Source organism: Trachypithecus francoisi, unplaced genomic scaffold (genome assembly GCF_009764315.1).
Source record: "Trachypithecus francoisi isolate TF-2019V2 unplaced genomic scaffold, Tfra_2.0 Lachesis_group13, whole genome shotgun sequence".
In the NCBI taxonomy this organism is placed as follows: domain Eukaryota; kingdom Metazoa; phylum Chordata; class Mammalia; order Primates; family Cercopithecidae; genus Trachypithecus; species Trachypithecus francoisi.
In genome coordinates this window covers 69,630,324-69,656,605 of record NW_022681458.1, presented here as the reverse complement: position 1 = coordinate 69,656,605, position 26,282 = coordinate 69,630,324, and the positions used below count along the sequence as shown (strand labels likewise).

The window sequence follows — 26,282 nt, the reverse complement described above, 5'->3', positions numbered from 1 at the left end:
TGATTGATCTGTTTTACAGAGAGCTGATTGGTCCATTTTGACAGAGTGCTGATTGGTGCGTGTACAAACCTTTAGCTAGATTCAGAGTGCTGATTGGTGCGTTTACAGTCCTTTAGCTAGTCACAAAACTTCTCCAAGTCCCCACTGGATTAGCTAGACACAGTGCTGATTGGTGCGTTTACAATCCTTAGCTAAACAGAAAAGTTCCCCAAGTCCCCACCCGATCCAGAAGCCCAGCTGACTTCACCTCTCAGTTTTACCAGATGCATACCACAAATTCTATGGCTACAGCTGTACTATAGTTGAAATGCTTGCTCTAGTAATGTCCTTCTCCAATTGAGATACATGGCTTCCAGGAGTTGGCATCCATATGTCAAGGGGCAGACAGACAATGTCAAATGATAAGCATGAGCATCCTTTCATAAGTCTAGTTTTATGCTAAAAAGTAGAGGAAGAGACAGGAGCTGCTGTTTTTGTAGTAAACGAATATTGTAGAATTTTTGTAGAGAGTGGCATAGTGAGCTAGTCCAGACTCTGGATCTAAACTCTTTGGTTCCATTTCTGATACTGCTGCATCTTAGATGTGCAGCCTTGGGAAAATTATTGACCTCTGAAGGCCACAGTTTCCCCGGTTAGAAAAATGGAGTTATTGTGAGAATTCAGTGAGTTGATATATGTAAAAATGCTTTTTATAGTGCCTGGCTCGTGGTAAATGCCAAGTAAGTGTTTGTTATTTTAGGGTATAAAATGTATGTGAATTTTTAAGAAAACAGGAGGCTTGACCTGAACAGGCTCCCCCATACATCTGCATGCCCTTTAACAAGGCTAAGACTGTTACTAATTTCTTGCAGAGCCTCCTTTCTGCTGACATCACTTTGTAGATGGTCCCAGTCAGCAGGCAGTAGGGTAGCTGGCAAAAGGCCAGCAGATGCCCACAAGAGTGACTTTCTTGTCCACCTGGTTACTGAAGGCTTCTTCCCTGTGGATACCTTCTGGTGGGTCTTTGCATGGATAGGCCAGCTTTACACTCTAAGTCCAGAGAGGAACATCCACACATCTCTCTTCCAGACCTCCTTCTCATCCTTCACTCAGTTTTGATCTTTCCAAATCTTTAACAAGCCAGCCACTTTTTGCCACTGCCCATGCTGGAAGGGTTTACTTTCACCCAGTCTTTCAGGTCTGCCCTCCAACCCTAACAGGGATTGTAGTAGGAACATGGCAGCCTACTTTCGGATGGTGATAGCACATGGAGTAATTCCATCAGTGGACCCAGAAGCCCAGCCAGCTTCACCTCTCAATCCCCCCTCTAAACAGGACACTCCAACTGCTGTTGGGAATTGGGCAATGACCGCTGTAGCTACTTCCTGCTGGACAGGGACGAAGAAGGGGCCCTGCAGTTGTAGTGGCCTCCAGAGGGGAACTCTTTAGGCCAGCAAAAGGGCCAGTGGGTCAGTCCAGGGGTCCTCGGTGGAAGTTGTTAGTTGAGCTCATTTGGGGTTCCATTTGTAAGACCATCTGTAGCTTGATGGCCTTGATTCTAGAGGAAACAAATTTGACAAGGAGGTTAAAAATACAGGGCCCGAAGGTGAGTAATAGCAAGATGGCTGTCACAGGACCTAGAAAGGGGAGAAGCCATGTTGCCCAACGCCAGTGGTTGATAGAAGAGTTTGAAAGGCGTTGTCTGATTTCAGAATACTTTTCCTGTAAACACCGGGTGACATCTCATTCTATGCCTGACTGGTTAGTGTAAAAACAACACTCTTCCCCTAAGAAGATGCAGAGTTCTCTGTTCTCAGCAGTGAGGCGGGCTAGGCCTCGGCGGTTTTGGAGAGTCACTGCTGCTAAAGAGTCTATTTGGGATTGTAGAGTAAGAATAGATTTTGTTATTTCTTGCAAACTGTCTGAGAAATCCTTTGAGTGTTTGTGGTAGTAGGATAATGAAGTAGATAAACTGGATATTCCGGTTCCTGTAGCAGTGGCCATTTCTAACTCTGTAAGTAGGGGTATTAGTTGTATGGCCCTGCGCTGAGGGACTTGAGCTTTGAGGGGCACTGGTAGGGTCTGATTTCCATAAGATTAGAAGTTAGGATAATATATGTTACACTGTTAGCTTTTAGCAAACTTTACTTTTATTGAAAACCTTGTAAGTTTGGGATTTCAATTATTCTTTGCTATTAATAAGACCTCGTTCAGTCCGTATTAACTTAAAATTGGTATAGGTGGCTCCTTCCTGATTCTGTGACTACCTTAAGCTCTCACATTTGAGCAGACCGAATATTAGGCAATTTTCCTAACTCTGCTTCTAAAGAGTTTCCTTATCACTTACTGAATACCCATTGTGTCTTTTTCCCTTAATCGCCTGGGAAGAAACATCTATCGTCCTGTCCTGAAGGGAGTTCCTCCTTTGTGTGGTTGGACCTTCAGATTTAGATCCCCTGTTAGGAAACCCGCTGGGTTAAGGATTTTTGATAGGAAAGCTATGGTTTGTCAGTGGCCTCAGTGCTTTCGGCTATGCCCTTGTTTACATGGACAACAAGGTGGTATTGGAGTATTATAGGGTTACAGAGAAGACCTTCAATTATCAATTATAGGTTTTAAATTTACCCTGGCTTGTAAAGGAATATGGTGCACTGTTTTTTTCTTTACTACTATCTCTCTCTCTTTGACTTCTTTGTCTCTTTCTGTCTCTTCCTCTCTCTTTGACTTTCTGTGTCTTTCTCTCTGACTTCCTCTTTGTCTCTGTCTCTTCCTCTCTGTCTCTTTGACTTTCTCTTTCTTTCTCTCTGACTCCTTGTTTGTCTCTCTCTTCCTTTCTCTGTCTCTCTGACTTTCTGTCTGTTTCTCTCTCTCCTTTTTGCTGGTCTTTCCCTGCCTCTGCCAGCCACTTATGCTGCTCTTCTCCCCTCTCCTGGAGAAGTCCGCAGACCAAGAACCCACTGGAAGGAACCAATTCCGAACACAATACGATCAAGCAGGCAGCAAGGAAAAGCAATATGCTTTTTCCAGACCAACCACAAGTCATTTTATAGAAAGAATAAAGAGTTTTAAATGACCAGAGGGAAGTTAGCTGATACAGTACTCGAGTAAACCTCAGCTTAATCATTATTAATGCTTAAATATTAATTACATTAAATATAATGCATCTCTCAGATGTAGGCTCTGAAAGCTCCAGGGTCCTCAGTGGCATCTATCTTAATTAGAAAAGTATTTCCGTGTGTGGCTCTCTGAATAGAATTTTGTTTTTCTCATCAAACAGGCTGGTTTTGGTTATGGATTGCCCATATCACGTCTTTACGCACAATACTTCCAAGGAGACCTGAAGCTGTATTCCCTAGAGGGTTACGGGACAGATGCAGTTATCTACATTAAGGTAATAGCTGTAGTCTTCTTGATTTAATATTTCTTTTGATGATAAGAATAGATGCCCATACTTAACTGTAATGAAATTTAACTCTACCACATGCTGTTTACATAGAAAAAAAGATTATGGTTTTTTTGCCTGGGTTCTCACCAGTTTTGATAGATGATCCCCTCAAGTATGAGGAAAGAGATTTGTATCCTGGAGTGATCAGGACTCTGGCTATTAATAGGAAAAAAATTGGGTTAAAGTAGAGAATCATAAGTTATATATCATACAAGTTTAATTTTAACATAAAACACATGAATGAACATTGATATACCAAACTTTTGATGTACTAACAAGGCTTTTTCTTTGTATGTGGGTCTGCAGATTGGAGTGTCACATTGTCTTTTTTGCAAAAGCTGTACTGACAGTGCATCTTTAAACAAACAAGTGCATACTCTTTTTGGACTTTTATGCTGTCCTTTACAGATACCTCCTGACTGATTTGACAGCAAGTTTTATGTGACCTTCCTTCAGGAGTCTTTCCAAAACATTCATCTTAGTTTTCAAAGAAATATTCCCTTTTTTATCTTTGCTAATGTAATAGATTTTGTAATTATAATGACAGAACTGTACAAACAGATTTGGGAACAAGCACAAGTGACTCTTGGTAAGCATATAGCTTACCTGATGGACACAGAAGCACTTAGTTTGCTTTCCTGGAGTGTTCCATGCATTAAGGAGGGATCCATACATTTTTACGTGGTTGGAAAAACACTAGGTTCCATCGTTCCCCTTTGGCTAACTGGTGACTGTTCATGCCTGATTTAGTGACTCTAGTTTCTTGTTCTGGCCACTAGATGGCATCTATTTTATAGGAAATGTTGAAGAATTTATATTGGAAAAATCTGAAGAGACTAAATTCTTTCCAGATGGTATTTTTTGTTTGTTTTTTTAACCATGTCAATTGTGAGGAAAAAGGGCAACATCAATGCAATTTTTTTTTTTTTTTGGATGGAGTCTTGCTCCATCACCTAAGCTGGAGTGCAGTGGCATGATCCTGGCTTACTGCAACCTCCGCCTCCCGGGTTCAAGCGGTTCTGCCTCAGCCTCCTGAGTAGCTGGGACTACAGGCACCTAATTTTTGTATTTTTGGTAAAGATGGGGTTTCACCATGTTGGCCAGGCTGATCTTGAACTCCTGACCTCAGGTGATCACTTGCCTTGGCCTCCCAAAGTGCTGGGATTACAGGCGTGGACACCGTGCCTGGCCCAATGCAGTATTTTTATGATGAAATACAACATTTTGATCTAGCCCAGGAGTGTCCAATCTTATGGCTTCCCTGGGCCATATTGGAAGAACAACTGTTTTGGGCCACACATAAAACACACTAACGATAGCTGATGAGCTTTAAAAAAAATTGCAAAAAAATATCTCGTAATGTTTTAAGAAAATTTACAAATGTGTTGAGCTTCATTCAAAGCCTTCTTGGGCTGCATGCGGCCTGTGGGCCATGGATGGACAAGCTCGATCTAGCCTATAGATCAAGAAATTCTGGAATATTTAGAGAGAATATGGAGGTGAAAGGTTTTTAGTTCTACCTTAGAGAAAATAGAAGACAAGAAGTCTTAGAGAATCATTAAAATTGTCAACATCAAAGACTTTAGTGCCGGGCGCGGTGGCTCACGCCTGTAATCCCAGCACTTTGGGAGGCCGAGGCGGGTGGATCACGAGGTCAGGAGGTCATCCTGGCTCACACTGTGAAACCCCGTCTCTACTAAAAATACAAAAAATTAGCCGGGCGAGGTGGCGGGCGCCTATAGTCCCAGCTACATGGGAGGCTGAGGCGGGAGGCTGAGGCAGGAGGATGGCGTGAATCCCGGGGGCAGAGCTTGCAGTGAGTGGAGATCGCGCCACTGCACTCCAGCCTGGGCGACAGAGCGAGACTCCGTCTCAAAAAAATAAAAAAAAGACTTTAGCATTATCAGAATGAGATTTTCTGGTTCAGGATGTTCTGCATCTTAGGAAATGTCTTTGGCCTGGGGTGGAAATACTGCTGAAAAATCCTAACTTGAAGAAGATAACCAGAAACGTAGTTTACCTCGGGTTCCAGTGACTTTCAGGAAATACAATGGAGAATTAATGGTAATAATATATTGAAAACATGAAATAATGCATGATGCATGAAATCTTGTGCACAGTGACTGAAATTGGAGGCTGGAGAAGACGCAGGTTCAAACCCAGGGCCAAGAAATGTTCACAAAAAAGCCAAGATGCCTTAGACATAGATTTATATTTATTAATAATGTTATGAGTTTTGAAATTTTTATGTATTTATAGAGACAGTGTCTTGCTATGTTGCCAGGCCAGAGTGCAGTGGTACAATCACAGTTCACTACAGCCTTGAACCCCTGGGCTTCAAGTGATCCTCCTCTCTCAGTCTCCCAAGTAGTTAGGACTACACTCGTGTGCCACCATGTCTAGCTGATATTTTTATTTTTTGTAGAGACAGGATCTTGCTATGTTGCCCAGGCTGGTCTCCAACTCCTGGGCTCAAGCAATCTTCCTGTGTAAGCCTCCCAAAGCACTGGGATTATAGGCATAAGCCACTGTGCCTGGCTTGTGATGAGTTTTTTTAAAACACAGTGACTATACTGAAAAAAAAAAACTATTCTAGTAAATAATTAAAAGAGTTCATTAAATTTATATACATATATTAAGATACATATATCGATTTGTATGTTTTTACATTTAACCAACTTCTTCAGTTTGCCAACTCTGATCTGGGTCATGTTTTGTGTAAAATTTCAATCCAGCAGCTTCCAGGATGGTTGGAAACTACTGTAAGCAACAAAGTCAGTCAACCTGCACATCAGTCAGTGCCATAGATTTAATAAATAAGACATTTCAAATATACATACCATTTAAAAGTATATGTAGGTGGTATAAGGATTAATAAGATACTAATAGAATGTTATTTAATTTGTCATAACCTTTTTACCATTCTCTATTTTCTCAAATAATGAATTCTAAAAAATGCCAGACTTAATAGGTCTTAGGTTTTGTTTTGTTTTTTTTTCAGGCTTTGTCAACAGACTCAATAGAAAGACTCCCAGTGTATAACAAAGCTGCCTGGAAGCATTACAACACCAACCACGAGGCTGATGACTGGTGCGTCCCCAGCAGAGAACCCAAAGACATGACGACATTCCGCAGTGCCTAGACACACTTGGGACATCCGGAAAATCCAAATGTGGCTTTTGTATTAAATTTGGAAGGTATGATGTTCAGAACTATATTATACCAAATACTTCATTTGTCGTTTTCACAAAACTATTTGAGTAGAATAAATGGAAACTGAATTCCATTTGTGCCCATTAAACCTCCTAAAGGATGAAATCGCACCTGTTTTACACTTATATTTCACAGCAATTGAACATATTTTTAAACAACTGTAGTTTTGGTCAACTTTTTGCTTTGTGGTAGACTTCAGAAGTGTGGAAATCTTTGGGTTTCTATAGGAAACTAGTTTTTTTTTTTTTAAGAAATACTTTGTTTGCTAGAAACATTTTCTAAATAATATTGATTAGCTGGTTAGCCATCTTCCTGTTATTTGGAGGAGTTCTGCCATCTTGATTCAGTAGTAATATGGTCTTCGTGTTTATCAGTGACTGACTACAAATAAAGCAGAAAACAGTTGCCCTGTAATCACAGAACCAGCCACCATTCGGCGTCTATGTGCGTTGTCTTAGCTATGAGGTTAATTTATCATTTTTAAATTTTATTGTAAAGAAGTGTAATGACTATCTCTCTGTGGATCTATGCCAAAATCATGGGCCATCTGTTCTAAGTGTACTTGTGATTAATGCAAGGGGAAATTTTTATACTGAAAACAAATGAACTAGCAGCTACTAAAATAGAGAAGAAATTGAGGGCAAAGTAATATGTCTCCAAAACCGAACTGATTGCTTGTTGAGATTACCTAGAAAGCTTTTGGAAAAAAATAGTTTTTCTGTGTCCTACTCCAGATATACTGAATCAGAATCCCTAGGACTAGAGCCTAGAAATCTCACTTTTAAAAATGCTTCCTAGATGAGTCTGATGCCTACCCTAGGTTGGGAACCACTCTTTCAAAGTAAGTAGTGATGACACAGCATTTACTAAAGTAACAGATCTGTAGGTTTTGGTTTCCACCTATTTAAAGCCAGATTTATAGACTCGAGAAGACAGAAACTGAATCCCACACCTGGTGCAATTAGAAGCATAATTAGAAGCAGAAGAACAAAATGCCTGGTAACCAAAGCATCGGAGCCATCATTGCTCAAGTCTTTTTTCTTTCTCTTTTTCTTTTTTTTTTTTTTTGAGACAGGGTCTCGCTCTTTTGCCCAGGATGGAGTGCAGTGGCATGATCAAGGCTCATTGCAGCCTCAATCTTCTGGGCTCAAGTAATCCTTCTACCTCAGCCTCCCATATAGCTGGAACTACAGTTGTGCATTACCACACCCAGCTAGTTTTTTTATTTCTTATAGAGATGAGGTCTCGGTATGTTCCCAGGCTAGTGTTGAACTCCTGAGCTCAAGAAATCCTCCTGCCTGAGTCTGAAAGTGCTGGGATTACAGGCGTGAGCCACCACACATAGCCTATTGCACAAGTTTTGACAAACAACATATATTTTCTAAAACTATCCAGATTTCGTTATCAGGGAGAAGTTTGCTTAGGTTTATTAGAGCAGTCCTTTGCATTCGTATGGTAATTTGTACTTTACAAACACTTTGATATATTATAACTCTATTGGTCTTTGAAACAAAGCGATGCAGTGTAGGTGGTATCATTGTCTTTCTCACTCAGTGTGGCCCAGAGTTGCTCAGAGTTGGAGCAGACCCTGAGGTGTATCTGCAGATCCTGTCATCAGCTGGCAAGTCCACGAGACTGTGTCATTTAGAGACTTGTTGTTAGTTACCCCTCAACATCTTTTAAGGTGGCAGGAAAATACATTGGACATAACATTTTAAAGTAAAAATTTTTTAAGTTTAAAGAAGAGTTTTGCCACTTAAATGGGAGAGCTTTGTCTGGAAAATCCATTGAGTTGAAACACTTCATCCTTGGAAGGATTATGTAAGATGAACAATTGTGATAAATGTGTGGATCAGAGGCAGTTAGTGAATAGGCAGTTAGTCCAGTGCCCTCATTTAAGAGGCCAAGATCCTGATTCAGAGGAGGCATCCTTTGCCCCGAGCTTCTTAGCTAATGTGACCAAATGTTGGGGAAAATGTCTCAGCTAGCCCACTATTCCTTAATCATGGATTTTGTGAAAAACAGTAGAACATGTTAATGAGTAATTTATATTAGTTTGATGTATTACAATTTTTTAGCTTTAAATTACACTTTTCTTATAATGATGAAATGTTTTAGAATCCTTTGAATCTAAGTATTTGTTTCCTAAATGAAACATTTGTACAACATTTGATGTTTTTACTTATGAAATATTCTCCCTCAAGAAAATTAAAACTTTTTCTCTCTATTTAAAAGCTAAGAAATGTTTTAAAGGAAAAATGAAATTATTTTCCTTTAGCTTATTTTTAAGGTAAAACAGCTTTTTACTCTGTTATTGTGGTAATGGACAGAAAATTACATACAAAAATATTCTGGGAGAGCTTTCTCCTAGTTGGTTCTAAATCTTTGTGCTACCTGAAAGGTTTTAGATTTTACAGGAGCTATTTTGTCCACCAGCATTAATGTAACACAGTGTAGTTATGAAAATATATTGAAGGACAAGAAGTGGACACGAAGTGATTTTTGTAACCTGAGCAGTTAATGAATGTGCCAACATTTTCTAGGAAGGGACAGCAAGAATATTCTGCTCTGTAGTTAAAATACTGGCTGGCTTTTGATGTCTTCATGCTTAATTGTGATCACTTTCTTGCACTGTGATGTTTTTACGTGAATATGTTGAAGTGGAAGTCTACCTTATTTTATAAAATGTTTTCTGTATGACAATAAACTGAAAACATGGATCAACCCTTATTTTGAAAATAAACTGAGTCAGTTTAGCCTTTTAAAAATATGATCATCTCTTTTAAATAGAATCCTCTTCCACCATCAAGGCTCAACATTTTGTAAGCATCCAAAAAATTGGTAGTTAGGGGGCTTGCACTAAATTTCACGAAAGGGGAAGAACCCTGTATAAAACCATCAGATCTCGTGATAACTCACTCACTGTCGTGAAAACAGCACGGGGGAAACCACCCCCGTCATCCAATCACCTCCCTCCCTTGACATGTAGGGATTATAGGTCCATCCCTCAACATGTGGGGAATGCAATTTGAGATGAGATTTGGGTGGGGAAGCAGAGCCAAATCGTATCACTGCCTGAGCTCTGCCTCCTGTCAGATCAGCAGCGGCATTAGGTTCTCACAGGGTTGCAAACCCTATTGTGAACCGCACATGTAAGGGATCTAGGTTGCATGCTCCTTATGAGAATCTAATGCCTGATGATCTGTCACTGTCTCCCATCACCCCCAGATAGGACTGTCTAGTTGTATGAAAACAAGCTCAGGGCTCCCACTGATTCTACATTATGGTGAGTTGTATAATTATTGCATTATATATTGCAATGTAATAATAATATAAACAAAATGCACAATACATGTAATGCACTTGGATCATGTCAAAACCATCCTCCCCCACCCCAGTCTGTGGAAAAATTGTCTTTCATGAAACTGGTCCCTGGTGCCAAAAATGTTGGGGACCACTGGCTTACACCTAACAGATACTTGAATATTACGGTCTCTTGTATCTGTTTTTGTATCAATTTCTTCTGATGCAGCCTGAATCCTTCCTTGCATTGCCTCTTGCCTGGACTTTTCCAATAGTCTAATACTTGCCTCCTTCTCATGCCAGCTTCCCTCTTCAAGTTCTTTTCCACAGGGCACCAGCGTTTACCTTCTAATGGATAGTTTTGTTTATGTCACTTCCCAGTTTTAAAGCCTTTCCCTGGATTCTACTGCCTATAGGGTAAAGTCTAAATTCTTTGACTTGGCACACAAGCCTCTTCATAATCTTTCCACAGCTCAATTTTTATTTTAAGATTCAGAGCTTTGCCTGTGTTTTACTACATATGCCAGTTACTTTAGACAACTTGTTGGTGCTGAAATGTCATCTAGTATTTTCACATCTAAAGTTCTATGTATGCTTTCTCTTCTGTCTAAGGGGACTTTGCTTTCTTTTCTTACCATTTGAACCTTAATTCAATATCCATCTCTGCTACCAGAGCTTCTGGAAAGCCTTTCCTAAGATACTCCATTGTGTTTCCATGGCACTTACATTCCTCTCCTGCACATGTGACTTTGGGCTCCTTCCACCTTGTGGCTCTCCTGTCTCCTGGAGCTCCTAGAGAGTTTCACTAGATTTCCTGCATCTGGTTGGAAGATGAGGAAGGTAAATGGAGGATCACACATGGAAGAGTGTTATGGCATATATCACTGCTTCTGATAGCCCAGTGACCAGAACTCAGTCATGCAGCTATGGCTAACTGCAATGGAGTCTGGGAAGAGTAGTCTAGCTGTGCCTAGAAGGAAGAGGGAAATGGTTTAGTGAACAGCTAATAAAGGTTTTCCACTCTGGCACGTGGGAGTTGGTTAGTGTATGTTTGTGAATTTAAAGAATACATTATTATAGAATAGGTATTAGCTGACGTAATTCTAGATCAGTGTTCTAGCCTTTCAGATTCCTTACTGGCTTCCGACTTTGTAATTAAAAAAAAAAAATTATACCTTCAGATTTGGTCAGAAAATTGATTGTACTGCTTGACCAAACATTTTCATTAATAACATTTATTATATATAACCTGTACTGACATTATAAATTCTCAGAGATCAAACACTATCTAAAGAACGTAAATAGTGTAATGAAGATCATTTAATGTATGTTCCTCCCAATGATTTACCAATCATTCAAAATTACTTCGTGATGTTGCAGGCTTCAAGGCCATTAAATTCATATCCATCCAGTTAACAGTTTTCTTGGAATGGCAGACCCTGTGCAAAGTGCAGTCCTACTGTGTGCAGTAGAAAGCACATTGAGGGTGCTAGTCTGACTGCACTGCTTCCTGACTGGGTGTAACTGATAAGTTAGTAAAAATTTCTTTTAAAATAATGGACTTTTAATAGATGATTTCTTAAGCCTCTTGCAATTTTAACATTCACTACTACGATTTGTTTGAAAGTGTTGGTTAATAGAGGATAGGCTGTTAATAAGCTAATAGGATGGTAGTGAATAGAGAGTTTACTATTTCTAAGTGAGTTAGGTTAAATTAAATTGTGTTTAGTGTTAGAAATGTGTTAGTCGGCCGGGCACGGTGGCTTAAGCCTGTAATCCCAGCACTTTGGGAGGCCGAGACGGGCGGATCACGAGGTCAGGAGATCGAGACCATCCTGACTAACACGGTGAAACCCCGTCTCTACTAAAAAAAAATAGAAAAAACTAGCCGGGCGAGGTGGCGGGCACCTGTAGTCCCATCTACTCGGGGGGCTGAGGCAGGAAAATAGCGTGAACCTGGGAGGTGGAGCTTGCAGTGAGCTGAGATCCGGCCACTGCACTCCAGGCTGGGCGACAAAGCAAGACTCCGTCTCAAAAAAAAAAAAAAGAAGAAGAAGAAGAAGTATGTTAGTCATCTTGAAAGGCCAAGGGAAAGTACTGTCTAAAATTACATGAGGACTCCTTTATTGCTATACTTACAATCTGATGAAAGCACAGCAATTGTTGGACCCATTTACAAAGGCTGTTCCCCTTGCTAGTGTTCATGGGATATCGCATACCTGTCATACTGCTAAATGGTGCACTGTGAGAATAGCCAACGGTTTTTGTTATCTTAATTGCATCATATCTCAAGCTGCTATCATTGTGGAAGAAATCACTGTTTGCTTATTGGCAAAGAGTGCTTTGAAATAATCTGTAAAAAGCTTGTTTAGGGAGCATGGAAGTAGGATTGACACCAAGGAAATGTGCATCACTTCTTGGTGGGCTGCAGATTGCCCTGCCTATGGCTCAGCTTAGATGTTTTCCTACCGTCCTATCCAGTATCAGGAAACGTGGCCTGCTTTCATTTTTTTCTCCAGATAACACTCGTGAAGCAGCAAAAGAAGGTCCACATTATTCCAGAAATTAATGCCGGTGAAGTCAATAGTGTACATCAAGTTAACACAGTTTCTTTCTGATGGTCCTGAAAATATAGGGGGACTTGGAATTTACACCTGTGATGCAGAAACTAATCTGCCATTCATTAGATGTGCCATGTTGGTCAAATCTCTTAAGCCCACACTTCCTGACTTGTTCTTCATGAAATGGGAATAATGCATTCATTTGTTTATTTTGCATCTACTATGTGCTAGGTGCTCTTTTGGGACTGGAGAAATAGTAGCAAACAAACTAAATTACCACCACCATGGAGTTTACATCCAAGTAGAGAAAGCATACAAAAACTACACTTTGTCATATGGCAAAAGTGCTATGGGGAAAATTAAAGCAGAGTAAGAGGGTGAGGGGGAGACTAGGAGATGGCGTACTATTTTTTTTTTTTTTTTTTTGAGTAGTCAAGGGAGAATTCTGAATAGGTAATAACACCATGGAATACTATGCAGCCATAAAAAAGGATGAGTTTGAGTCCTTTGTAGAGACATGGATGCAGCTGGAAACCATCATTCTCAGCAAACTATCGCAAGAACAGAAAACCAAACACCGCATGTTCTCGCTTATAGGTGGGAACTGAACAATGAGATCACTTGGACTCGGAAAGGGGAACATCACACACTGGGGCCTATCACGGGGAGTGGGGAGGGATTGCATTGGGAGTTATACCTGATGTAAATGACGAGTTGATGGGTGCAGCACACCAAAATGGCACAAGTATACATATGTAACAAACCTGCACGTTATGCACATGTACCCTAGAACTTAAAGTATTAAAAAAAGAAAATAGACACATAGATGTTCTGAAATAGTCTCACACAGATAGAGTCAATTGACCTTTGAAAAAACAACGACAATTCAATGGAGAATTGACAAGCTTTCAGCACAGACAGTGCTAGAAATATTGGAGGACACACCCATGTGCAAAAAAAAAAAGAAAAAAAAAGAATCTAGCCACAGACCTTACATTTTACACAGAAATGAACTCAATGTTAATCACAGACCTAAATGTAAAATGCAAAACTATAAAACTCCAAGGGATCGTACAAGAAAATGAAATAACCTTGGATATGGTGATAAGCTTTTAGATAAAATACCAAAAGCCAGTCAATGAAAGATAAATATGATAAGTTGGATTTTATAAAAATAGTAGAGTTTTTTATTTAGGGGAGGCTTTGGGAGAGACAGATACCGTCTCTGGTAGCATATCAAGAAGTTAGTAATGATGGTCAATTTTAGAGAAAGAAACAGGGAAACTCTTGATTCAGTGGTTGAAGGGCATCTTCATTTTCACTGAATTCCCTGTTGCACATTGGAAATAATTTCCATATGCATATATTAAATTAATATTTCTAAATTAGGAAACGAAACAAAACAGATTCTAGTACAGGGTAGAAACATGCGTTGGCATCACAGGCATGCAAAGAAAAGCTCTTAGTGTTTGTATCAGCCATAAACTTAACATAAATCAGTAGAGTACTGTGATTGCTAAAAATTGGTGAAATTGGGATTTCCTTAATAGGAATATTACTTTTAAAAACCACACTTTCACTGTATATTAGATAAGGGGAGGATGGTTCTTGGCTCCTCTTTCTTAGGAGAGCTACGTTCAGTTTCAGGATTTTATATAATGAGAAAAAGAACATAAACATGTATTTAGCCTGGGAACTGGTGAATAAATTCAAATGCATTCTCAAACAAACAAACAAAAAAAGAAGTGAGGGAGGAAGTTATGTAGATATCAGAAGAGAGTATATGTCAAGAAAAAGAGAGAACACATGTAAAAAAATCTGAAAGTATAATTTCTTTTTTCATTTATATTATAGGGTTGCTGTGAAGATCAAATGAAATAATACATGTGATCTGTATGTAGGTACGTGTGTGTGTGTGTGTCTTTGTGTGTGTGTATGTCTGTGTGTGTGTGTCTGTGTATGTGTGTGTGTGTGTCTGTGTATTTAGAGACAGGGTCTCACTCTGCTGTCCAGGCTGGAGTGCAGTATTGTAATCTTAGCACGCTGCAGCCCCAAACTTCTGGACTCAAATGATTCTTCCACCTCAGCCCTTCTAGTAGCTGGGACTACAAGTACGCACCACCATACCCACTTAATTTCTAAATTTTGTATGGAGACAGGGTCTTGCTATATTGACCTGGCTGGTCTTGAACTTGAACTTCAACTGGTCTTGGCTTCAAGCCATCGTCTCACCTCCTCCTCCCGAAGTGCTGGGATTATAGGCTTGAGCCACCGGCCCGGCTGATCTGTATTTTTTTAAGCATTAAATTCATTTTGCTGCTTTTGTGGTTACTATTTTTATAGCTCATTGTTGCAAAGTGAACTCTTTTATGTCTCATTAAAAGAGAAATTCTCTGACAGAGAACTTAAAGGATGTGTAGCAACTGCCATCATTTTAAGGTTCACTAATGAAAATACACTTTATCTGTACTTTCCCAGCACTTATAAATTACTGGGAGATGTCTGTGTAAACAGAGCGCTGTATAGGAGAAAATCACACAAGGCAAGTGGCAAGTTGATGCAGCATTCTAGTGACTCATCTCTGAGATTTGAGAATTCAATGATTCTTATAACATAAGAGAGAGATTTCTCTATTTAGGAATTCTTCTTACTTCAGATTTTCCTCTCCCTGTCTCCTCTTTCCTTTATTTCTTGCTTTCCTGCCTTTTACATGCACATTTTGTAGTGGCTTAGAAGAAGAACACAAACAGTAAATGGTGGTTGGGAAAGAGGAGCTTATAACATTGGCATGAACAGAGCTAAGAACATATTTCTTAATGTTATATTCAAACACTATTAGATCATTACATGACAAGTTCAGTGACAGGCAACTTTTATAATTTTCTCAATAAACAGGGATGGGGGAATCCTGGTTCTTTGCTTCTGCTCCTCTAATATTGGGAAACAGCTGACTTGAGGACGGAAGCATTCTTGCCACCTATTACTTGTTTTTTGGTTTGTTTTTGTTTTTGAGACAGAGTCTCCCTCTGTCACCCAGGCTGGAGTACAGTGGCATGATCTCTGCTCACTGCAACCTCTGCCTCTGGGGTTCAACAGATTCTCCTGCCTGAGTCTCCTGAATAGCTGGGATTACAGGCGCGCACCACCACGCCTGGCAAATTTTTGTATTTTTAGTAGAGACAGGGTTTCCCTGTGTAGGTCAGGCTGGTCTTGAACTCCTGGCCACAGGTAATCTGCCTGCTTTGTGCTGGGATTACAGGGATGAGCCACCGTACCCGGGCTGTACTTGTTTTTATATACACATGCAATAAATATTCAAAATCCTTTGTGAAGTAAGGTAGGGTATATACACATCTATAAACAACAAACTTTGGAAACAAGAAAACAGAACTGAAAGAATGTTTATGAAGGTGCACAATGAGAGAGCAATTCCACAGAGGGATTGTTTAGCATTAGTGAAATACCCATGCCTGGGGTAAGTGAGCTCATGGTTAGTCATGCATGTTTGTGTATATGACTATTAGGTATTTAAAATATCATTGAAAGTTATAAATACATTCCCCATCCTTGACACTAACCCATACCATGATCTGAAAATCAGAACCTCATTTGTAATGATTTGTAGACGTCAGTTCTACATTATTTCATTTATTCATTTATTTGTTACCTGAAGTTCAAGGCTTGCAATGCTTTCCTAGCATCTGCTATATCACTTTGGGGTCATGGTTTTATAGTGCCTGGGAAAAGAAACGGAGCTAGAGATATAGAGCACTGGAGTTTTAATTGCTTTACTTGGCAAAAGGAAAAGAATTTCTGTCTGAGTTCTCCCAGGTCTCTTTTTCTCAAGTTTACACCAAGCGCTACATGCCCTGACCTCCCACCCCCTTTAAATAATTGCCAAGAGATTCATGATTTTTAAACACTGGGATGCTTAAGGCACACCTGAGCGCTTGCCACAAATGCAGTGACCTTGATTCGGTATGGGTGGGGTGCTGCCCAGAACCTGTATTTTAAATAAGGACCCAGGTGCTTCTGATGCAGGCCATCTGTGGACCACACTGGGAGAACCTGTTAAGACAAATTTACTCGAAGGTTAAGAAGTCTTCAGAGAAACTAAACGTTGAAGTGAGTGGCAAATGGTTGAAAGGTGGTTCTGCTTGAGCAGGAGGCCTAGAATCCTGTGAAATTGGTGGAGGCAGAGAAAAGATTTTAGTACGGAGTTTTTATAACATTTTCATAAAGAATTATGAGCTGATTTAGTTAGAAAGAGCTATGGTGGGTATTAGAGAAAAGAACATTGGTTGATAAAGTTAGAGGGACCTTGAAGGCAAGGGGATGATTTTTCCCAGGTAGATATGGGGCCCAGAGGATGGGCATTACTAAGAAACAGTTCTGGTTGGTATAGCTAACTGTATACCAAACTACTCTAAAACTTATTAATAGTTGTTTACAGTTGTGCCCATAGATTAGGACTGTGGATTGAGCACAAGGAGGTTAGCTAGTCTCTGCTCTAGGATATCTGAGACCTCAGTTGAGAAGACTCAAAGGCTAGGAGTGACTCAAAGGATGGGGCCTGGAACATCAGCAAGCGCTTCCATTGATATTCCTGACAACTGGGCGGCACTGATTTGAAAATCAGGACTGACAACTGCAGTGTGCACACACTGGGCTTTCCATGTGGCGTGGCTTCCTCAAAATATGGTGGCCCTGGGGTAGTTGGACTTTTTACATGGTGACTCAGAGCTCTAAGAGCATGAGTGTTCTGGTGAACAACGTGGAAACTGCATTATCATAAGACTTACGGTCTAGCCTCAGAAGTCACACAGCATCACTTCTGCAATGCTCTATTGGTTGAAGCAGTCGCAAGCCCACCTAGATTCAAGGAGAGGGAATTAAACTCCATTTCCTGATGGGATAGTGGCAATGTCACAAAGAGAAGAGCACATGGTATGAGGAATGTTGTTGTGCCATCTTTGGGAAATAAAATTTTTCACAGAGATTATAGAAGGAATCCGGGGAGTTGAGTGAGGGAAGAATGGGAAAAAATAGATCAATTGTGGAAAGTCTATTCAATGCAATACTACACAGCAGTGAAAATGAGTTAACTACTGCTACATACATGAGTGTGGATGAAGTTTATAAGAAATACTGTGTGTTGTTAAATATTTCAAAAAATGTCATGCTACCAGTTTTATAAATGTCAAAATAGTTAAGATAAGCAACTCAATTAGTTCAAAATATTTGAACTTCAAAATATTTATAAACTTCAAAATATTTAAAATAAGCAACACAATTTTATCATTTAGGAACACCTATACATGAGGGGTTTTCAAAAAGTTTTGGGGCTAGTTTACTTTGTCCAACTACACTTTAAGATAATCCCAGGGAGGATGCTCTTAGCCCAGGAGTTCCAGATCGGCCTGGGCAGCATGTGAAACTCGGTCTCTCTTTTTTTTTTTTTTTCTGGAGGCGAGTTTAGCTCTTGTTGCCCAGGCCGCAGTGCAATGGTGGGGTCTCGGCTGCCCATGGCCTCAGCCTCCCAGGTTTGGGTGGTTCTGCCTCAGCCTCCTGAGTGGCTGGGATTGCAGGCATGAGCCACCATGCCTGGCTCAGTTTGTATTTTAATTAATTAATTATTTATTTTTTGGTGGAGAGGGGTTTCTCCATGTATATCAAGCTGGTATCAAACTCCCCACCTCAGGTTATCCGCTGGCCTTGGCCTCCCGGGTTGTTGGGATTACAGGCGTGAGCCACCGTGCACCGCCCAATTTATTAATCAAAAAGGAATAATAGCTCGGCCTGGCGTGTTGGTTCACGCTTGTGATTCCTGGACTTTCAACAACCGAGCGCGGCAGATCGCTTGAGCCTAGGAGTTCCAGACCGGTCTGGGGCAACATGGTGAAACCCGGTCTCTTTATTATTATTATAATTTTATTTATTTTTGAGGTGGAGTTTCGCTCTTCTAGCCTGGCTGGAGTGCAGTGGTGCGGTCTCAGCTCCCTGCGGCCTCCGCCTGCGGGTTTGGGTGGTTCTCCTGCCTCAGCCTCCCAAGTGGCCAGGATTGCAGGCATGAGCCACCATGCCAGGCTACTTTTTTTTTTTTTTTTCCTTTTTTGTACAGACGGGGTTTCTCCATGTTGGTCAGGCTGGTCTCAAACTCCTGACCTCAGGTTATCCGCAGATCCCTTGAGCCTAGGAGTTCCTGACTGGCCTGGGCAGGATGGTGAAACCCGGTCACTTTTTTTTTTTTTTTTTTTTTTGGAGGCAGAGATTCGGTCTTGTTGCACAGGCTGGAGGGCAATGGTGAGGTTTCAGCTCATCCGGCCTCCGCCTCCCGGGTTTGGGTGGTTCTCCTGCCTCAGCCTCCTGAGTGGCTGACATCGCACGTGAGCCACCATGCCGGGCTCGTTTTGTATTTTTTATTTTTATTTTTATTTGGTGGAGATAGGGTTTCCCCATGTTCGTCAGGCTGGTCTCAAACTCCCGACCTCAAGTTATCTGCCCTCCTCGGCCTCCGTGGCTGCTGGGATTGCAGGCGTGAGCCAGTGAGTAAGGCCCAATGTATTAATCGGAAAGGAATAGATTGGCCTGGCGTGGTGGCTCACGCTTGTGATCCCAGGACTTTTGGATGGCCAAGCGTTACGGACGCTTGAGCCTGGGCAACATGGTGAAACCGGGTCTCCCTTTTTTTGTTGGTTTGTTTTTTGTTGTTGTTTTTGTTTTTGAGGCGGAGTTTCGCTCTTGTTGCCCAGGCTGGAGTGCAGTGCTGGGTCTCAGCTCCCCGTGGCCTCTGCTTCTTGGGTTTGGGTGGTTCTCCTGCCTCAGCCTACCAAGTGGCTGAGATCGCAGGCGGGAGCCATCATAGCCTGCTAAATTTTTTTTTTTTTTTTTTTTTTTTTTTTTTTTGATACATAAGGGGTTTCTCCCTGTTGGTCAGGCTGGTCTCAAACTCCCGACCTCAGGTTTTGAGACGGAGTCTCACTCTGTCACCCAGGCTGGGTGCGTGGCGCTATCCCAGCTCACTGCAACCTCGGCCTCCCAGATTCAAGCGGTTCTCCTGCCTCATCCTGAGTAGCTGGGATTACAGGCGCCCGCCACGCACTCGGCTAATTTTTTAATATTTTTGGTATAGACGGGGTTTCATCGTGTTGGCCAGGCTGGTCTCCAAACTCCTGACCTCAGGTGATCCACCCACCTAGACCTCCCAAAGTGCTGGGATTACTTAGTAGGCGTGATCGGCCTGGCGTGGTGGCTCACAGCTTTTGATCCCAGATGTAGGATGGCTGAGCGCAGCAGATCGCTTGAGCCTAGGAGTTCCAGACTGGCCTGGGCAACATGGTGAAATTAGGTCTGTTTTGTTTGTTTTGAGGCGAAGTTTCGCTCTTGTTGCTCAGGCTGGAGTGTAATGTCATGGTCTGGGCTCTCCGCGACCTCCGCCTCCCGGGTTTGGGTGGTTCTTATGCCTCAGCCTCCCCAGTGGCTGGGATTGCAGGCGTGAACCACCATACCTGGCTAATTTCGTTCTTTTTTTTTTTTTTGGCACAGACGAGGTTTCTCCATGTAAGTCAGGCTGGTCTCAAACTCCCGACGTCAGGTTATCCACCCCCTCGGCCTCCCGGGGTGCTGGGATTGCAGGCATGTGCCAGCGCACACGACCCAATTTATTAATCAGAAAGGAACAGATCGTCCTGGCATGGCGGTTCACGCTTGTGATCCCAGGACTTCGGACTGCCGAGCGGGGCGGATCGCTTGAGCCTAGAAGTTAAGGCCGGCCGGGGCACCATGGTGAAATTGAGTCTCTGATTTTTTTGGTTTTTTTTTTGGTTTTTGGTTTGAGAGGGAGCTTCGCTCTTGTTGCCCAGGATGGAGTGCAGTGGCAGGGTCTCGGCTCCCCGCAGCCTCCGCCTCCACCTCCTGGGCTTGGGTGGTTCTCCCGCCACAACCTCCCTAGTGGCTGGGATTGCAGGCGTGAGCCACCACGCCCGGCTAATTATGTATCTATATATTTTTGTTGTTGTTGTTAGAGATGGGGTTTCTCCATGTTGCTCAGGTTGGTCTCAATGTTCTGACCTCAGGTTATCTGCCCGCCTCGGCCTCCCCGGGTGCTGGGATTGCAGGCCTGAGCCAGTCCCTAAGGCCCAATTTATTAATCAGACAGGAATAGATTGGCCTGGCGTGGCGGCTCACGCTTGGGATCCCAGGTCTTTGGAAGGCTGAGCGTGGCGGATTGCTTGAGCCTAGCTAGGAGTTCCAGACCGGCCCGGGCAACATGGCGAAACCTAGTCTGTCTCTCTCTTTTTTTCATTCTTGAGGCGGAGTTTCGTTCTTGTTGCCCAGTCTGGAGTGCAGTGGCGGGGCCTCCGCTCCCCGCGGCCTCTGCCTCCTGGGTTTGGGTGGTTCTCTTGCCTCAGCCTCTTGAGGGACTGGGATTGCAGGCGTGAACCACCATGCCCGACTAGTTTTTTATTTTTTGTTGGTAGAGACTGGGATTCTCCATGTTGGTCGGGCTGTTGGTTTCCAGCTCCTCCCCTCGGGTGATCCACCGGCCTTGGCCTTCGGGGGTGCTGGTATTGCAGGCATGAGTCACTGAGTCTGGCCCCAAACCCGGTTTCAACGGAAAAATAAAAACCACAGTGATGAGCAGGGCGTGGTGGGCCCCGGGGGTAGTCCTAGCTACTGTGAAGTCTGTCGGAGGAGGATTGCTTGAGACCGGGGTAGCGGTGGCAGTGAGCCATGATGGCGCTGCTGCAGTCCAGACTGGAAACAGAGAGGGACTGTGTCTCAGAAAAAGGGGAAGGGAAAAAGAAAAAGTAAATAAAATGGCTGAATCAAGGAACAGCTTGACAGTATGTTATTGAGAGAAACAGAGGCAAAGATTAGCAGACACCAATATTCACTTAGTGGGAACTGCAGAACTCCCCGGACAGGAGGCTGCTACTTTTCCAAAAGAAATCTGTTACTGACAAAAAAAAAAAAAAAAGTAGGTTTGTTACAATATACAAACAACTAAACTTTATATAGCCAGGACCGTCTTCTAGCACTGCTCTAAGCCTTTTCCTGCTCTGAAATAGCTACTATTGTTACCGCCATTGTAGAGAAAACAGATGCCAGAGGTTGTTGTGGAAGGACCACGGAAACTATGAAATTGACTTGTTGTAAGTTTCGACTGAAAGGTTCTTCCTGCTCTGCTCCTTACATTACCACATTTTAATTAACATCTCTCTTAAAATACTGGTCCTTTCTATATTTGGAGGGACTCCTCTTGCAGTTTCAAGTTTTTTCCTTGCACAAGGCATTTGGTCACAAGATCACCTGCATTTTCTGTCAGTTTAAGTTTAGACATTGTTCAGTTAGGAATGTAAATATGAGCAAACAGGTATCTGATTGAAATAGATAACCTAGAAAAAATCACTTATGAGTAAGTCAAGAAAGTGTGAACTCTGGATTTATGGCTATTTCCCAAATGTATTACTTTTTTGGTATTTAATGGCATTGCAAATATATTTATTTTTAAAAATTGTTTGTCTTCTACAGATACATGGTAATTAAAAAATGGTATGTTTATAGGTTTTACTTCAAAATAATTCAGAGGAAGAAGGAATGTATATAAATGAAGTGGGAATATAAATGAAACAAAGCTGGCTGTGGCCAGGTGCAGTGGCTCACATCTGTAATCCCAGCACTTTGGGAAGCCAAGGCAGGCGGATGACCTGAGGTCAGGAGTCCAAGACTAGCCTGGCCAACGTGGTGAAACCCCATCTCTAGTAAAAATACAAAAATTATCCGGATGTGGTGCCAGGTACCTGTAATCCCAGCTACTCGGGAGGCTGAGGCAGGAGAACTGCTTGAACCCAGGAGGCAGAAGTTGCAGTGAGCCAAGATCATGCCACTGCACTCCAGCCTGGGCAAACACAGCAAAACCCCACCTTTAAAAAACAAAGTTGGCCATGCCATGAATGAAAAATTGTTGATGATGTGTATATGTAGGGCAATATTAATTATCTCAACTTTTTTTAAGTTTGAAGCTTTTTATTGAACACGTGCACACATACCTTGATAACGGGCTACTTCCCCATTATTCTCACAGTAGCCTTCTGATTTTCACTTCATCTTCATTCTTAGAGAGTCTGGATTTTTCTTTTATGGCAAGTTCAAGTATATCTTGGCAAGGACTATCCAGCATGTCTATTTTATGAGAGAGGGTTTGCACAGTACCTACTCAGCCATATTATCAGAAACAGAAATATTTTCCAGATTCTGTTCCTGTCCTTTTAGATTTTTTAAGTTCCAAGAACTGTCACCTTCTACCAGACACTCTGATGTTGGAAGACAAAGCATATTTTGTAAGTGGCATGATTTCTGGGCTCAAGTTTAGAACAGAGCCACAGCTTTCAACAACCCCAAAATAACTTATTGTGACTCACCAAATTTAGAAAGATGAAGATTATTAAAAAAAGAAAATCTTAATTTACTGTGTGACCTCTAAGTGTCTCGGGTGAAAATTGTAAAGATAGAAAGGTAAATCAAAAGATACAGAGACTGTAATCATGCGCTTAATGAAGCGCTAAGTCAAAATATTTTTGGCATATGTTAAAGTTTAATTTTATCACTTTTTTTTTACAGGAACTATAGCTATTTGCAAGTACATATAAAACTACAATGTTACATATAAACTACCAATTAAGAACTTTTTAAGAAATGAGACTAATCTAACAACTTTATTTAAATGTTTAACTTAAGGGAATAATTAAGGATGTCCATACAAAAGGATTTAGCCGTGACATGAGAATGTTCACCCTGGCAAATTAATGGAAATTTTTAAACGTGCAAAAGGGAACTGTTGGAATAAATTGCAATACCTTCATATGATCGTGTATCATAACCTTTTAAAATGGTGTTAAAGAGTTGCATAAATTGACTTAAACACATATTCGTAACACATCACTGAATAGGAGAAATACAGGCCAGCAAAGAACATAGAGTTGGTCCACTTTCTACAAAACGAAGACTAATAGCACGACAGCAGGGAAGGGGGAATGTGTCAACGTATACTTGTGTATATGTATATATATGCATAGCAAGTACGAACTTGAAAGGATATATAACAAATTGTTTACACATATTACCTCAGAAGAGGTAAATAACTTTGGCCTTTGGTGTTCTGTATTCCACATATTCTGAATTTTCTTCTTTTATTTAAACAGAGATGGGTTCTTAGCCAGGAGCAGTGGCTCACACGTGTAATCCCAGCACTTCGGGAGGCTGAGGAGGGTGGATTGCTTGAGGCCAGGAGCTGGAGACCAATCTGGCCAACACGACAAAACTCTGTCTCTACTAAATATTCAAAAATTAGCCAGGTGCAGTGGCTCATACCTGTAACCCAGGAGGCTATAGGCATGAGAATTGCTTGAACCAGGAGGCGGAGGTTGCAGTGAGCTGAGATTGCACCACTGCACTCCAGTCTGGGAAACAGACCAAGACTTTCTAACAACAACAAAACAAAACAAAACGGTAATAAAGAGAAAACCTTACGGACAGGAGCAATGTCTCATGCCTGTAATCCCAGTGCTTTGGGAGGTCAAGATGGGAGAATCACTTCAGGCCAGGAGTTCAAGACCAGCATGGGCAACATAGCAAGACCTTTTCTGTACAAAAAAATTTAAAAACTAGCCAGGCATAGTAGTATATGTTTATACTCCCAACTACCTGGGAGGCTGAGGTGGGAGGATCACTTGAGCATGAGAGTTGGAGGTTGCAGTGAGCTGCGATCACACCACCAGGGAGCCACGACCCATCCCGCCTCCTTCCTCTGTCCTATGCTAGCAATAAATAAGTTTCCCAGCCACAAATAATTTTAGAACCTCCTCCCCATGTGCCAGCTTCAACCTCTGCTAGGTACGATACAGGGGCGGCCCTACGCTCTGGAATCTACAAAATGTTACACAGACACAGTATGTACACGGGGAAGGGGGCCACCCCAGCAGCCCGTACCCTCGCCTGGTCCACAGTTAGCCACCCTGTCCCGCCTCAGCTGCCTCTCTGAATAAGAAGATGGGAGCCCCCTGAGGGAAAAGTTGCTTTGGTGAGAGTAGGGAGGCCATCAGGCCTCCTCCAAACAAACCAGCTCCACCAGCCTCTGGCTCTTCAATAACAATCATCATCATCCAGAAATTTAAGGACTCAGCCCTGGTCAAGGTGGCAAAGGGTCTGTTTGTCTTCCCCATTAGACAGAGGTCTTGTCTTGCTACCCTAATGGTAAAGGGGTGACTGGGAAGGGGTGGTAGGGACATGGTGGCGTGGACTTCATCCGCACTTCTCCAGGCTTTGCTTACAGGAGCCTGCTTTTCTTTTATTTTTATTTTTTGAGACGGAGTCTCGCCTGTCGCAAGGCTGGAGTGCAGTGGCGGATCTCATCACTGCAAGCTCCGCCTCCTTTACGCCATTTCTGTCTCAGCCTTGTTTTCCGGTAATTTTTTTTTTAGTAGAGAACCGTGTTTGGTCTCGATACTTGACCTTTTCCGCCCGTCTCAGCCTCAAAGTGCTTACATTGAGCCAGGCCATTTTATTTTATCCCTTCTTTAAAAAATCCTGTAACTTCATAACTTTTTTGGTATAATTTTCATAAACTTTTTTTATTTTTGCCAGAATCTTTTTGTCACAACATTTTTACTTTTTTTTTCCCATAACTTTCACCCCATAATTTATTTTAATCCTGTAACTTTCTTATTTTGTTCTTTTAGTAAACACTTGCATAGTTATATTGCAATTTTGTAAAAATGAAACCGATTATCTCATGTCAAGCATGCCCAGCATTTGCACACTGTCAATACCTTCAATACTACAGTTTTCAAGACACACAAAAGAAAATTTTAAGGCAAACACAGCACTTGGCAACAATTTAAGAATTATTACATTACAGTAGCATCACACCAGCAGTCCATAATGCCACGTTAGGCAAAGTCTTTCAGTATTCCATTATACATTTGTTTACAAGAATTCATAAATGGTAAAATTCATTCTAAGAAAATTTGGCCAATAAAGCTTTGGACTGGAATTGGCATTTCTTTCTCTACTTTTCCATCCACTGTTTCTTTTAAGCTACAATTCATATTTTAAAATGTTTTAACTTATTTCAGATTAAGATAGCAGTTGTATTTTTAATAGTTATTTTTAAATGACTAAGATAAAGTTCTAGAGAAATTATATTATAGATAGGGCTGGTTTATGTTTTCAATTTTCTAAAAATCAGCTTTGGTTTTAGAGCTGATTTTTTTTCATTTTGGAAAACCTATCAGGTTTAATCAAATACTTTAAAATGATTATTATATATTGCAATATTTAAATAGGTGTTTTGATTCTTCCTACAGAAATTCAGATTTATTCAGTTGAACTCACATTTTAAAACTCTATGTTTCTGATGAACTCTAACCTTCCAGTGTTGCCTTCTAAGCAAATTGAAAGCTGCCTTACACTGAATGAGGAAGAGCACAAATACTTGGCTGAATGAAGTATCGCAAAAGACTGTGTGCACTTTGAAGAAAGACTTAGGTTGTTATCATGTGATTGCCATTCTTTTTACCTTTTTCTCAAATATATGACAAATACCTACACGAAGAGTGGAATTTCAGTTAATACAGTAAATTTATTTTCCAGACGGACATTCAGCTGAAATACGCCAGAGTGTGATTTAAGCCATCGGCACCTGATGAACACAGTATTGTCAGATTGGTGACAGATGCTAAACACTGTCTGAAGGTCATTTCCAGTCACTGATGTTTATC

The 26,282-nt window shown here is 41.4% G+C and overlaps 1 protein-coding gene across 7 annotated transcripts in view; it reads left to right on the top strand.

Annotated features, from left to right (window-relative positions):
• PDK1 (pyruvate dehydrogenase kinase 1) overlaps positions 1-26,282 on the top strand; it is an 84,019-nt gene that overhangs the window by 31,335 nt on the left and 26,402 nt on the right. For 4 of the 7 annotated variants that reach the window (XM_033231122.1, XM_033231118.1, XM_033231121.1 and 1 more), the window contains 2 exons: positions 3,257-3,370; positions 6,426-6,710. In XM_033231122.1, coding sequence (XP_033087013.1) covers positions 3,257-3,370; positions 6,426-6,566 — 255 coding nt within the window. In that variant the 3' untranslated portion in view covers positions 6,567-6,710. Of the gene's footprint in view, positions 1-3,256; positions 3,371-6,425; positions 6,711-7,712; positions 7,734-26,282 lie in introns of those variants that run through there. The other 3 variants (XR_004441702.1, XR_004441701.1, XR_004441703.1) reach the window with 2 other exon arrangements.